We start from the raw sequence: 13,357 nt of genomic DNA, 5'->3' as shown, positions 1-13,357 counted from the left end.
AGACACACTGTTGCACTGGGTGACCAGTTCCTTCGTTACCATGAACACACACACACAGTTTATTTTGACTCAATCCTACATACACCGTCCAACTGCCACAAATACTCACTAGAGCACCAAATGTTGATTAATCCGCCACTGAAAATAGCCCCCAACAAATACTTTATTGTGTCTTGTTTGAGTACAATTTGCCAAAAAAACGACAGTGACCAGCTCAAAGAAAACGAAAGTACTGTTTATATTCATGACCTGTTTTTAAAGATTTACGTTTTCAGTAGGAACGGAAAGTCAGAAGGTATTGACAGACTGATTGTTGTTTATGGTCCTTTCATTTGTTTGGCTTTGTTTACAACAAAATAAATATACAATATCAGCCTTATCCTTAAACCAATTATTTACTTTAAGGTATGACTTGCAGAAAATGAAAGTTAAAAAGTGAATAAAGGAAAAGTGGTTGACAAATTAGTCTTCTCCTTTACTCCTGTTTGTTGATATATACAATTTTGCATGGTTCTCATTAGGTTATTTGTCCAATTTAATTTTATTGGTTACACAAGCTCCATGAGTGTAAAACCCAAACTGTAAAGGTCTTTAACAAACCACTGGAGCCTCACACTGCTGTTGCCATTATTTCTTACTTTTTAATAGTGTTGCACTAATTTAGCCTGAAGCCAAATCATCAATTAACTATTATTGAGGCATAAATCATGTTGTATTTCACTATATCTCACTGCATTCATAACAAACATCGAGGTCTAGTGTATGTAGTATGTGCTTTTAGTTTCTTCCTCAGTGAGCTTTTGTCTCCAACCCTCTGGAGCTAAGTGCTTTGCCGTTATCATCCCAGAGGAATTGTCTGGTATTTTTGGCATTTGAGGCACAAGTTGATTGCTGCATGTTTTTTTTTTTGTTTGTGTTACTTCTTTGGAAACTGTGCAGTGAGAAACTAAAGAGTCTGAACAAATTAGCCAGCAGACATGTATTCCAGCCGGGTGACGCTAGACAATAAGGACATATGGACATATGAAAGGTTTTCCTTTGTAATTGTTGACTGGTGAACTACTGAACCTTTGGTGCTTCCAAAGTACTGTGACACCAGAAAAATGCTTCCGATTTTAATGACCTCTACAGAGGCAGGCCATACCGCTGCACTGTTGTTAAGTGTCAGTGATTTGGTGTATATCCTGGAAGATTTATCAAACATTATTGGCCAAAATTAGATTATTACATATTGGTATTGCCATATATGCCGGCTACAAAACAGTAACGAGAAATTACTGTTAAATGTCCCATTCAGTACATATTTTGGTCACGATTCTTTAGAGCTGCTATAATCAATATTTTTTAATTGAACAACAAATGTAATGTGATGTTACTCATCCAATGTGATGTAACATATGTGATTGGGGTCACATTGGGGTCAACGTAGGTTGAAAACGCTGCGTCTGGCTGCAGTTAACGTTTCCATGTGCCTTGTTTCTACTGTTCTCAAATAGCATCCAAAACTGGCTTAGGGAAATACTATACAGTGGATGTGAATTGGCTAGTTTTAAATTCACATCTTTTTTTCAATGTAACCTGCTACCACAATATTTTTAGTTATTTATTATATGTGTGCTTCTTGTGTTACGACTGCAGGTAATAAGCTAGTTAGCTGGGCAGCTTATGTTAGAGCTAGGGCTGAACGATATACAAAAAATCTAATTGCAATTCTTTTATTATTTATTATTTGGTATGCAATTATTTTTTTTTTTTTAAGTATTGTATTGTAGGGTGCTTTCACAAAATATTAATCATTTCGATAAATAATCACCAATAATGTGGATATAATGACTAAGTGGGTAAAGGCAAATAATAAAACAGCTAGAACAGTCTGGTAAGTTCAGAAAATTGCATAACTTTACTGTAATGCAGCCTTTAAAACCAGGAAAAGACAACACTTATGCCGTATCAGGATATTACAATATCCAAAATTTAAGACAATATCTAGCCTCATATATTGATGTAGATATAATATCAATATATTGCCCAGCCCTACTTACCATTGTTCCCTGGGTTTTAGGTGGCATTGCTTTGTAAATATCGAGGATCTCTCTTACAACATGTGAAGAAATCCAAAGCTTAACAGGCCTGCTGTGCATACAGTTAAGGTTACTAAGATATGATTTGACTATTTGTGCACAGGGAAGGGATTTAGGAACCAGTCAATTAGAAACGTCTCTCTCCTTGCAGCCGTAGACCATGCTTTCAGGTGTCTCGGTACAGTACATTTTGAATAAACCGCTTCATAAATGTGCTTTTAAATATCTGAAGCTGAAAGCTGAATTCCTTCCTCTTATCCACCAGTATGTACTTAGCTGCTTGCCACCCACTGAGCAGGATGCAATCTGTCCTTGTCTCGCCATGTCTTATCAACTGCTAATCTCCAACCACAGCAAGGAGGCTCCCCTAAGTGGGCCTTCCAGTCTCACAGAAAAAGAGGTTACCATCATAATACTCTCTCCTAATGCCCCCCTTTTTAGTTTGTACCCATGACAATTTTGTTGTGTCTAGGAGAGTAGGATCAGTTTCTTCTATTTAGTCTGGTTCATTTTACACATATTCTGGGTTTTTGTGTCCTCTATTTGTCTGAATTTGATGTCCCAGGATTTCATTTATCTCAGTTTTTCTCTGCACCATGAGGTTAGTTTAGACATGGTTGTTCACACACTCTGGGAGCTACATGTAAGTTGAAATTTCCTCAGCCCTAGTCTTCTGTCTTTCCTCAAAGACACGTGTGCCTCCTCCTTCCCGTCTCCCTCCTCCTTTTCTTTCCCAGCCTTCTCACACATTCAGGAAACTGGAGCCGAGCCAAGAACCCCAGTCTCCGTTTCCGGGAATCTGTCCCACAAAGCCACAGTATAGTAAGTTGGCTCTGACGTGGGAGCCATTGTTAAAAGCCCAGGGCCCCCATTGTCCATGGGAGGAACAGCAGCACAAACAAAACCCCCTCTTGCGGAACGAGTAGGAGGAGGTGTAGGGGGCGCAAGAACAGGGGAACCTCTGCTATTAATATATAGTGGTCCCACGAGGGGTATGCTTATTAAACAAATACCAAAAGAGAGGGACTACATGGAGCCTGTTGGGGTCTTTTTTTATTGCCATTTAATTCAAAATTAGACATTAACTTTATCTTTCCACTTTGATAGTATGGACGTGATTGGCGAATATGACACCGGTTGTCTGAGGTAGGGTGTGAGTTTTCATGGCTGAAGGCTGTTGTCCATGTGAGAAAAGATCTGAATACATGTCCAACTATGTGTGGAACAGACGGTATTAAAAGTAAATGGACTGTATGTTACACCCCCACCTCTCTCGTTTATTGTTGGTTCATTGGCAGGAAGGTGAATCCAACTTCACTCAACTTCTGTCCGAGTCATGTCATCAACATATAAAGCAGGTTTATATTGTTACTCAGGTTTCTGATCGCCTGTTTAGGCATATCTTTGACTCCTTAACATCCCAAACCTCTTCCAGCTGCTTTTGAATAGTTATGTGTACATTGAATGTAGACATTTTGGGAAATATGGTTATTCACTTTCATGCCGAGAGTTAGATGAGAAGATCGATACCAGTCTCATATCTGTCTGTCCAATACAAAGCTACAGATGGCAGCCGGTTAGCTTAGCTTAGCGTATACTGGAAACAGGGAAACATCTAGTCGGCTTTGTCCAGAGGTATAACAAAAATTAAACGATCCAAAAACATTTTGTTGTGTAAAAAATGTGAAAATGTAAATTCTTGTTGTCACCAGAGACTTCAGGAGGTCACTGTGCCCACCCAAGAAATGGTCCAGCACAATAATCTCCTGTAAAAACACAATTTTCCTTTTTAAACCCCAGTTTTTCGTATGGATTAAACAAACTATGTATTTATTTATTTCATATGTGTGCTCTCATTTTGCTCTATGTCTCTCTAGGACCCCAAGCATTCTCAACAAGGACCCCACTGACAAGAAACCCAAGAATGAGAAATCCTCCGTCTCCCTCAAACATGAGTTTGACCCTACAGGTAGAGAGACACGCAGATATACTGTATTTCTGTCCTCTGATTTTGATGCTTGTGTTTTACATTTAATTTAGTTTAGTTTTCTTTAATTCTTTTATTTTTTATTTGTTAACTTTCTAATCACAACTTCCACAACAGCACTTTGCAATCAAAATGCATTTGCATTTATTATTTGAAAGAAAGTTGTAAGTGTTGAGACATTGAGTTGAGATTGCATTTTGAACTGAAACTATTAGTTAATTAATCGATCAACAGGAAAATAATCGCCCACTATCTTGATTGATAGTTTCAGTCACTTTTCAAGCAAAATGCCAAACATTTTCTGGTTTCAGCTTCTCAAAAGTAGAGATTTGCTGTTTCATTTTATTTTATATGGCAGTAAACTAAATATCTTCAGATTTTCAACTGTTGGTCCGACAAAACAAGCAATTTAAATATGTCACCTTAGTTTTTATGAAATTATGATTGGCATGTTTATTATTAAAACATTTTACAGACATAATGATAATAGATTAATCCAGAAATTTGGCAGATTAAAAATAAAAATAATTTTTAGTTGCTGACCTGATTAAGTTATGTAAGAGCTTTGAGTTCTGTAAGTGAACTTTGATTTAAATGATATAGTTTTAGTCTTGTTCTTCTGTACTCTTGAATAAAGTTTTCTGTCTCACGTTTATCTCTTCGCCGTACATTTGATTTACACTTTAAAGATATGAATTGTCCCATAGTTTATCACAGGGGCTGTTGCAGGGTGAACAGAGATGGTGTGGGGTGTCTGCAGAAACAAGTTGTAAAGGTGGTTGCCTGGGTTGCTGGGTTGACATTAATCCTTCCTGCCCTTTTCCCCACCCTGGAGGATCCTTCATGGAGGCCAGAAGACAACCAATTATCCACTCAGCTATCTCAGATAGTTCTTTGAAGTGGGAAAAGGAAAACCTGGCTTTGGCAGATTTTAAGTCACTAAACTCCCTCAGTGACTACAGGAAAAACATCCCTGATGGAGGTCTCTTAAACTGGCAGATGGTCTTTGCAGATTTCAGGGTGTTGGGGAAGTTGTATAGGAATATGAATGAATTCATAAATGGAGGCACTGGTTTTACTGGGTCATGGCAGATTTAAATGGGTACTATTGGCTGTGCATGTGATCATGGGACATACCAAATAGTCAATAGAACAGAAAAAGGGTGGTGTACTAGATATGAGGAGGTTAAATGCCACCTGTGGAGTTTTTGGAAACCAGAAGCACTATTGAGCAATGTTTTCTACGACGCAATACTCAGTCCTGCGCATTGTTTATGGTTGTTTTGCTAGTAAAAACGTGTCCACAAAGGCAGTGAAAAAGAAGACTAAAAGCTAGCAAATGTGTAAACACATGTTAAGCACAATTTAAAAATATTCTAAAGAATCTGCTTTAGAACTTTTTCATGAGGAAGAAAGCGTTTCCTCATAATCATTTTAGGCCTTAAGGATACACACAATGCATTTTGGTGAGGTAAAAATGAATGTAAACCTCCACAGGGCACTTTTTAAAGCTACTCCATCCATCCATACTCTCGATCTATATCCGTCCATAGCATTGTTTATTATATACACTTTTATCTGTTACAGAATGAGGAGAAACTGAGAAGTCAATTTCCTAAAAACTGTTCCCTAGCACATTGAAGAATTGTATTGAAGAAGACTTGAAACTAGCGATTGAGACCATAATCTCATTAGGAAAACCTTTTACTGAGGTAATACATCAATTCATATACAATCAGATATTATTATCTGATATCTTATTTTTGCAAGCAGTGGAGTCATCCTCTTATGGCTATTAGAAAGAATACAGGTTCAAGGCACTTCCACACTGGCTTTACTTTTTCAGGCCTGGATATTGCCGCTTGGTGTTATGCAGCCTTTTTTCTTTTTCTTCTTTTTTCTGTGTGGCATTTTTAGGCCTTTATTTATTGACAGGACAGCATAGACAGGAAAGAGGAGAGAGCGGGGGAATGACATGCAGCAAAGGGCTGCAGGTCGGACCTGAACCTGCGGCCACTGCGTTGAAGACTGAGCCTCTGTATATGGGCGCACACTCTACCAGGCTCCCTTTATGCAGATGTTTTAATATACATTTTTTTATATGAATGGTCCTCTTAATTGTTTTTTACTTTGAACGTATACAAAAAGTTTTCAAAGTATTCATATTATATTACAATACAAAGTATATCAAAGACACAAGAGAGGAAAAACATCCCTTGATGGGGAGTTCAGCTTTTGTTAGAAAGAGAGCAGGCTTCTATATAAAAACCTTTTCTGCTCCAGTCTCTTGATTTGTCACTTCCTGTGTGGAGAATGTTTCCCACAAGACGAAGATTGCACCAGACCATAAACATTGTTGTTGGATCATCTTTTTCACATCCAGAATTAGTTTTAGCTTATTTCACGACACCATCGGTAGCATGTGATCTAACGCAGTGTGTTTGTGTGTGTTTGGGTGCAAATGATAGGTCTTGTCCAGCGGTGTGTGATAATCCAGAGAGATGAAAATGGCTTTGGGCTGACTGTAAGTGGAGACAACCCTGTGTTTGTGCAGCTGGTAAAAGAAGGTAGGACACACACACACACTCACACACACACACACACACACACACACACACACACACACACACACACACACACACACACACACACACACACACACACACACACACACACACACACACACACACACACACACATACACACACGTTTGTCTTTCTATACTTTACGGTTATTCTAATGTTAAACTTAAAATTGAGTCATAACCTTCAAGCAACCCTTTGAAAAAAGTGAGTTCCCAGCTCACAATGCAGAAATGTCCTTTGTACAGTGGTTTAAAATAGAAATTGGTCCTCACAAAGATCGCAAAACACACACACTTGACCACAACACACTTGGCTCTGTTCTGTCTTTTGTAATAGATGGAGCTGCAATGCGAGCTGGTGTTCAGACAGGAGACAGGATCATTAAGGTGGGAATTATTTATTTCCTTTTTTTCCATTTACTTCCAGGATCAGAAACAGAAAGATCTCTTGGTCTGAAAATGAGTTTAAGGATGAAACTCATCTGTTAAGCTTAAGCTTTGTGTAGAGATGCACCAATTCAGATACCTAAACTCCTCTGACAAGGCTGAGTACTGATTTAATTTCAGTACTCGCTTAGTCGCAAATTTTAGAAATTTCATATTGAGTCGTTGTAGGTAGAGATGGCCCGATACCACTTTTTTGATTCCCGATTCCGATACCTGAACTTGCGTATCGGCCGATACCGAGTACTGATCCGATACCAGAGTGTCATATATTTCATTATGTTTTAACAACTGTATACTACTATCCCTGTATGGATGTGATATGATTTCTATCTTTGTTGTTGGTCTGGCTCAGGTTAAACTCTTTGTGAAACATGAACAAACACAAACAATGAACGCCCCAGAACTTTCTTTTATTCTCCAGTTTGACAGTCAGTTATAACGGAAAAAGAACCTAAAAAAAGATTGACTTATGCAGCATTTTGCACTTACAAACACTGTAGTAACATGTCCACAGATGGAAGGTGGACAGTACTATGTGTAAGACTGATTTAATGGGACACAAAAAGAGTCATTTTAATTAACAGTATATTCATACAGTTTTCACTGCTGTTGATGCTCAGAGCAGCCATGTGGGATCGTGATGCCGGGGTTGGTAAGGTTCTCCCGACTTTCTGAGTCGCAAATTTGACTTTAGGGGGAGTTCCAGTTGAAATTTCTGACTGAGAACTCCAAAATTCCGACTTCCCAGTTCAACTGGAACGCACCGTTTGACATCATAGCGTATCCCCATCTGTCTCTCTGTGTAATTCAAGTAACAGCGTTAATGTTACAGTCATCATTTCTGCAACAATAAAACAATAAAAAAAAAAAACATTGCGACCACACAGCTTCCTTACAGGAATGAATGTCTTGATTAAATGATTAAATCCAGGTTTCTTCTTTGTGGAAGTAAACATTCACTGCTGCAGATCCTGACTCAAGCTGCCTCCCGTTGTCTTCACAATCGATTAAATAGGAATCTGATTATAGCTGCTCTTACTTAGCAAATAGAAATGATTTGAGAGTGTGAAGTAATGGGTCGTCCACACACAGTTCATTTGGAAAGTGTCAATTGTGAGGACTACACCCTCTAAAACCAATGGTTGGATGACCATTGTCTACAACTGTGGCCTAAAGGCCTTCACATTAAAATGCATGCAGGGAGCAACAGCAGTAGCTTTTACTCAGTGCAACACATGAACTGAACTCTCGATGCTTTTGTTTTCTGACAGGTTAATGGGACCTTAGTTACACATTCAAACCACATAGAGGTTGTAAAGCTGATAAAATGTAAGTATGCACTTTTAATTATATTTTCTGTATGCTCACTCAGTATCATGTCACTGATTTGGCACATTAAAGGGACCGTTTATCCCAGAATCAGAAATACATATTTTCCCTCTTACCTGTAGTGCTATTTATTAATCTAGATTGTTTTGGTATGAGTTGCCCGGTGTTGGAGATATCGGGCGTAGAGATTTGTTTTTAGTTACTGGAGTCATTAAATCCACATTTGGGCTGACTGTGATGTGCTTAGACAAACATGCCCCCAAACAAACAACTTTCTGAGTCTTAGCTTCTAAGACCTTCATTTCTTGTGGAAATAAATATACAAGATTTAATTTTGAGAGAGAGGTTTGGGGTTCTCCTATTCACTTGTGTGCACAGCTGTCTTGGACGAGACATAGAATTCATGACCTAATATATCAGCATTATTATGTTCTTTTCATTCCTTTTTATGTGGTTAAATTGTTCTTTCTCACAGCTGGTTTTGCTGATCACATCTTCACGGTGATGCTTTTTATACATGTATCAGCATTTTTCTCGTTCTTCACCCTCCCTTCATTCCTTTCCCGTGACTCCTCTCTGGCAGCGGGTTCCTATGTAGCCCTGACAGTGCTGGGGAGGCCTCCAGGGCTTCCTAACATCCCCTTGGAGGAGGAAGAGGAAGAAAAGAAGGAGGAAGGGGCAGAGGTCAGCTCACCCTCTTCTCTCTCAGCGCCCCACTCACCTGCACTGCCAAGTGGGGAGCACGTCACCTCCTCTCTGCCTGATGGTGTAAGAAAGAAGAATGAACGTTCCATATGTGATATCTACTTATCAGAGCTCTATCATTTTAATAAATGATGGGGACACTTCATTATATAGCATTTAGCTCTCACTAATAGGTCAAGGCAGCGTGCAGAGAAATACCAAATCCTCAACGTCTGATTTCTAAACTTTTTCAAAACCAGAAAATTCTTCAGAAATATGTTACAATCCCATAACCATATGCATGTGTGACCAAATAAGGTAAAATATGAGGTATAAATAAAATACTGAGGAATAGATAGATATCATGAGTTAAAGATTACATCATTTAAATACTGTAGGCCTGTTTAATCACAAATTTAACACACAGACACACACACACACACATACAAACTGTAACTTCAATGCTTATTTTTAACACTGATAAGGTTCATGAAATCAGCAGCTTATCTGGCTGGTACAACCCGCACAGCTCATTATTTTTAATTAGCCCCATCGTTTCAGTTCATTTCTGCCAGCTTCGACTAAAACTGCTGCACTGTGTCAACAATTTGTCCTCTTTGTAACACTGAATGTGTCAAACTAGAGACTTCACTTTCATAAAATCTGAAATAGCTGTAAACAATCTTTTTTCTTTCTCATACACTGTATTTATTTATGAACGTCCACATTTCCCCTTTTTTCTTTTTCACTTTCAGTCTGATTAGTATCACTTCTCTTCACTTCACTTTTCCTGTGTGTGTTCCCAAGCTCCTTGCACTCACATGTGTGTGTTACAGTAATAATGATGTAATGATGTATTTTTTCCAGAGTATTTCTGACTATTTTGGCTCAATGTTTCTTCTTTATTTCCTCTCTTAGGATGAGAACAAAACCACACACAGCCAGAAGGCCGACATCTTGCAGAAGATGCTAACCAAGGAGCAACAGGACCTACAGGTGTGTGTGTATGATGCACTGAGATTGTGTGTATTTCCTTCCTTCTACAGGAAATTATATACATTATATTACCATCTCCTGAATATGTTGAGCATGGTTTGTCTTCCTTGTATCATGTTCCCATCAGTTACTTATACATATTTGACCCATAAATCAAGAGATCACCAAATAACTTGAACCATCTTTTTTCATGTGTGACTGTTTCCCACACTTGGCTTCTTTGGGATTTATTTGTATTAAGGCAAAAGAGGAGGAGTACAGCAGAAACCCTCGGCCTAAACTACTGAAGGAGGTCCAGGAAGCCAAGAAGCACATTTCACTGCTGCAGGAGCAGCTCAGCAAAGCAACAGCATTACAGGTAGAAAACTAAACCTAAACCGTAATTTTACATAAATCCTTTTAAACAGTTTTGTTTGACCAAAAGTAAGGACACAAATCATATGGTTATTATAACATTACTGTTTAAATGTTATGGATTATCTGTTTATCAATGCTTCTTTCTTTCAATAATAACTATTTAACGGAGATAAAAACCGTATAATTTAGACACCAAATGCATTATTTATGTTTCAAATAGTTTTGGCCCCAAAATTCTCTTCTTATTCAACTTTTGCTAAGAAGAATCTTTGTCTCTTTCCGCCCTTTCTAATTAGTTCTTCAAGTACAAAACAAAATAACATTTATTTGTAGAGAGGACTTTCCATTCAGAATGATAGAATAATCCTCTCAGTCATCTGATTGGACCCAGTCGAGCTTTTGTGGCAGAAGATTTCAAATTTTTCAAAGGTGATTTATATACTGTGGCATGATGGTATTTCAACTAATGATCAACAAATATTACAAAAAGGCTTTGATCCCTTTTGAAGAATTGTTATCACCCTGTTGCTTTCTTTTAAACTGCACAATTTTTTATAATTTAAGAGCAGGGCAGCTAGAATAGCTAATCAAGTGGGCGAATATCTGTGTTGACTTTCGGTCAGACTCGGAGACAAGCATTCTAATGTATTTATGTAAAATGGGAGTTTATTTGGAAAGATTCAAGAGGCCTTTTTCCAATAAATATATATTGTATCATGTTTCAGCCATACAATTATCTTTACAATTCAATAATTCAACAATTCTTGTTGAAATTACATTTTCCTGAATCTCTACAACCGAAGTGACGAGTGCAAAGATGGCATGATCCACAATCACAATGTCCAAAATTATGAGAATTAAACCCAGGTGGAAAAATATTTAAATTTTGCTTTAAAAGGAGACACGTGTCTTGTCAGGCACATGATAGAAATTGGTGTAAAGGATTCTGCTAAACCTCATTCATCCATTCACCGCCCCTTAATCACCACTCAATATGTGTCAAAACTCTCGTCTTTGTGACAATTTGGGCGACATTTCTCCTCTGATGTATAAATTAAGCTTCAACTCCACCATCACGGGTCCACAGGTCACTGCAGGCTCTTTAGTCTACAGGATCTTTGTCTCCGGTAACTGATAAGAGGGTGAACTAATTTTAAGTGTGTGTTTCAGGATGGAGCCTCAGGGTCCAGGAATAGTGAGGCTGAGGAGGGGGACAGTGGGCCTCCCCTGAGGGAACAGACCCAGTCCTCACCGGGTTACAGCGCTAACAACGGGCCCTCCACCAACAATAACTCCGTGGGTATAAAAATCAATGGTTGTGGTGAACGACATTACCAGAAGCCCTCTGTACTTACTTTGTCAAGTGTGGATTTTGTTGACTGCAGATTTGATAAGCAATTATTTGTTTACTCCATTTATCAAGTAAAAATGCAAAACATTCACTGGTTCCAGCTTATTTTCTCTGTTCTATGTTGTTGTAAATTTAATATCTTTGGGTTTTGGACTGTCAGACACCAGACAAAGGAAGCAATTGGAAAATGGGTCCTTGGGCTCTAGGAACTATTTTATGATGTTATGTTATATGACTTCATTTGACAATGCAGAAAGAACACTAACCTTATATACAACAAGGACAGATGTAATGTACAATGTTTAAGCACATTGCAATTTTCCACCTGTAGTCCCTTTGCAGGTAGGTAGAATAAAATAGTAAGAACGATTAGACATTACAAGAAGTTTAGACATTAAAAGAACACAAAATTACTAATTAATCATAAAAAATACTGAAGATGTCAGACAACAGTTTCTAGGTAGAAGCCTTTTAGGTAGATGCTCCATTTCCTAAAGAGCTCTTAGCTTCAGTGTCAACATGATTCTTTTTGTGATTTTAGTGACAATTGAAACTTGTTTGTGCATGCTTTGTGTTTTATGTTTGTTTTTTTATTACGTGAACTTATTTACCATCGATCAGGTGCTGCTTTTGAAAGAGGAACGTTAATAAAAGTATACTGTAAGAGTACCCATGATCTAATGTTACAACAGGAAGCCTCTCTGAAAATACTGCTTACACAGACTCCTTTGTAATAACTTCCCCCATTTTTTTATCACAACTTTTATAAATAGGGATGAAATGGTCCTACTTTCCAATCCCTGGGATTTCCCAGTATTCAGCACCAGACTAAACAAATTAATTTGGCTTAAGTGGTGTGTGTGTGTGTGTGTGTGTGTGTGTGTGTGTGTGTGTGTGTGTGTGTGTGTGTGTGTGTGTGTGTGTGTGTGTGTGTGTGTGTGTGTGTGTGTGTGTGTGTGTGTGTGTGTGTGTGTGTGTGTGTGTGTGTGTGTGTGTGTGTGTGTGTGTGTGTGTGTGTGTGTGTGTGTGTGTGTGTGTGTGTGTGTGTGTGTTAGACGCACAGCAGCCCCCTCACAGAGGGTCCTGGCAAAAGAGAGACGCCCTGTCAGAGCCCGGACATCAGCCGCCGAGGTGGCCTCAACTTCTGCCAATCGCCTGACACTGAGGACACCCCTGACACAGTAATACACTCTCTCTCACACACACAATCAGCTGATTTAGTTATTTAGCCAATTGAAGGTATATGTAACTTGAAATATCTAAAAATGACTAGACCTGTTGTATATAAATTGACAAGACCATGTTGTGTTTTTTGTTGAGTTGACTTTCTATTTAGTTTTAAGCCACGTTTTTACGATACACTTTTTTAGATCTTGGTCTAAAACCTGCGCAAATGTTAGCAGCAGCTTGGCTCGCAGTCTTTCCGCCGTCGCGCCACACAGCGTGGGAGAAACACTGATTTTTAACGTGAAACCTTTTTGTCAGTTATTTGTTGTAAGAAAAAATTCTGACTAATCATGCCTACATACAAGACTGAATTT

General features: G+C 38.4%; 1 protein-coding gene across 5 annotated transcripts in view; it reads left to right on the top strand.

The window, feature by feature from the left end:
* The window catches only part of arhgef12b (Rho guanine nucleotide exchange factor (GEF) 12b), a 91,621-nt gene that overhangs the window by 54,246 nt on the left and 24,018 nt on the right, over positions 1-13,357 (top strand). For all 5 annotated transcript variants that reach the window (XM_028595472.1, XM_028595473.1, XM_028595474.1 and 2 more), the window contains 9 exons: positions 3,959-4,050; positions 6,537-6,635; positions 6,990-7,039; positions 8,371-8,428; positions 9,012-9,196; positions 10,031-10,108; positions 10,350-10,466; positions 11,636-11,761; positions 12,872-12,997. In XM_028595472.1, the coding sequence (XP_028451273.1) occupies positions 3,959-4,050; positions 6,537-6,635; positions 6,990-7,039; positions 8,371-8,428; positions 9,012-9,196; positions 10,031-10,108; positions 10,350-10,466; positions 11,636-11,761; positions 12,872-12,997 (931 nt within the window). The remainder of the gene's footprint in view (positions 1-3,958; positions 4,051-6,536; positions 6,636-6,989; positions 7,040-8,370; positions 8,429-9,011; positions 9,197-10,030; positions 10,109-10,349; positions 10,467-11,635; positions 11,762-12,871; positions 12,998-13,357) is intronic.

The sequence above is a fragment of the Perca flavescens genome, chromosome 13 (genome assembly GCF_004354835.1).
Source record: "Perca flavescens isolate YP-PL-M2 chromosome 13, PFLA_1.0, whole genome shotgun sequence".
NCBI classification, from domain to species: Eukaryota; Metazoa; Chordata; class Actinopteri; order Perciformes; family Percidae; genus Perca; species Perca flavescens.
This window is presented reverse-complemented; position numbering and strand designations above follow the sequence as displayed.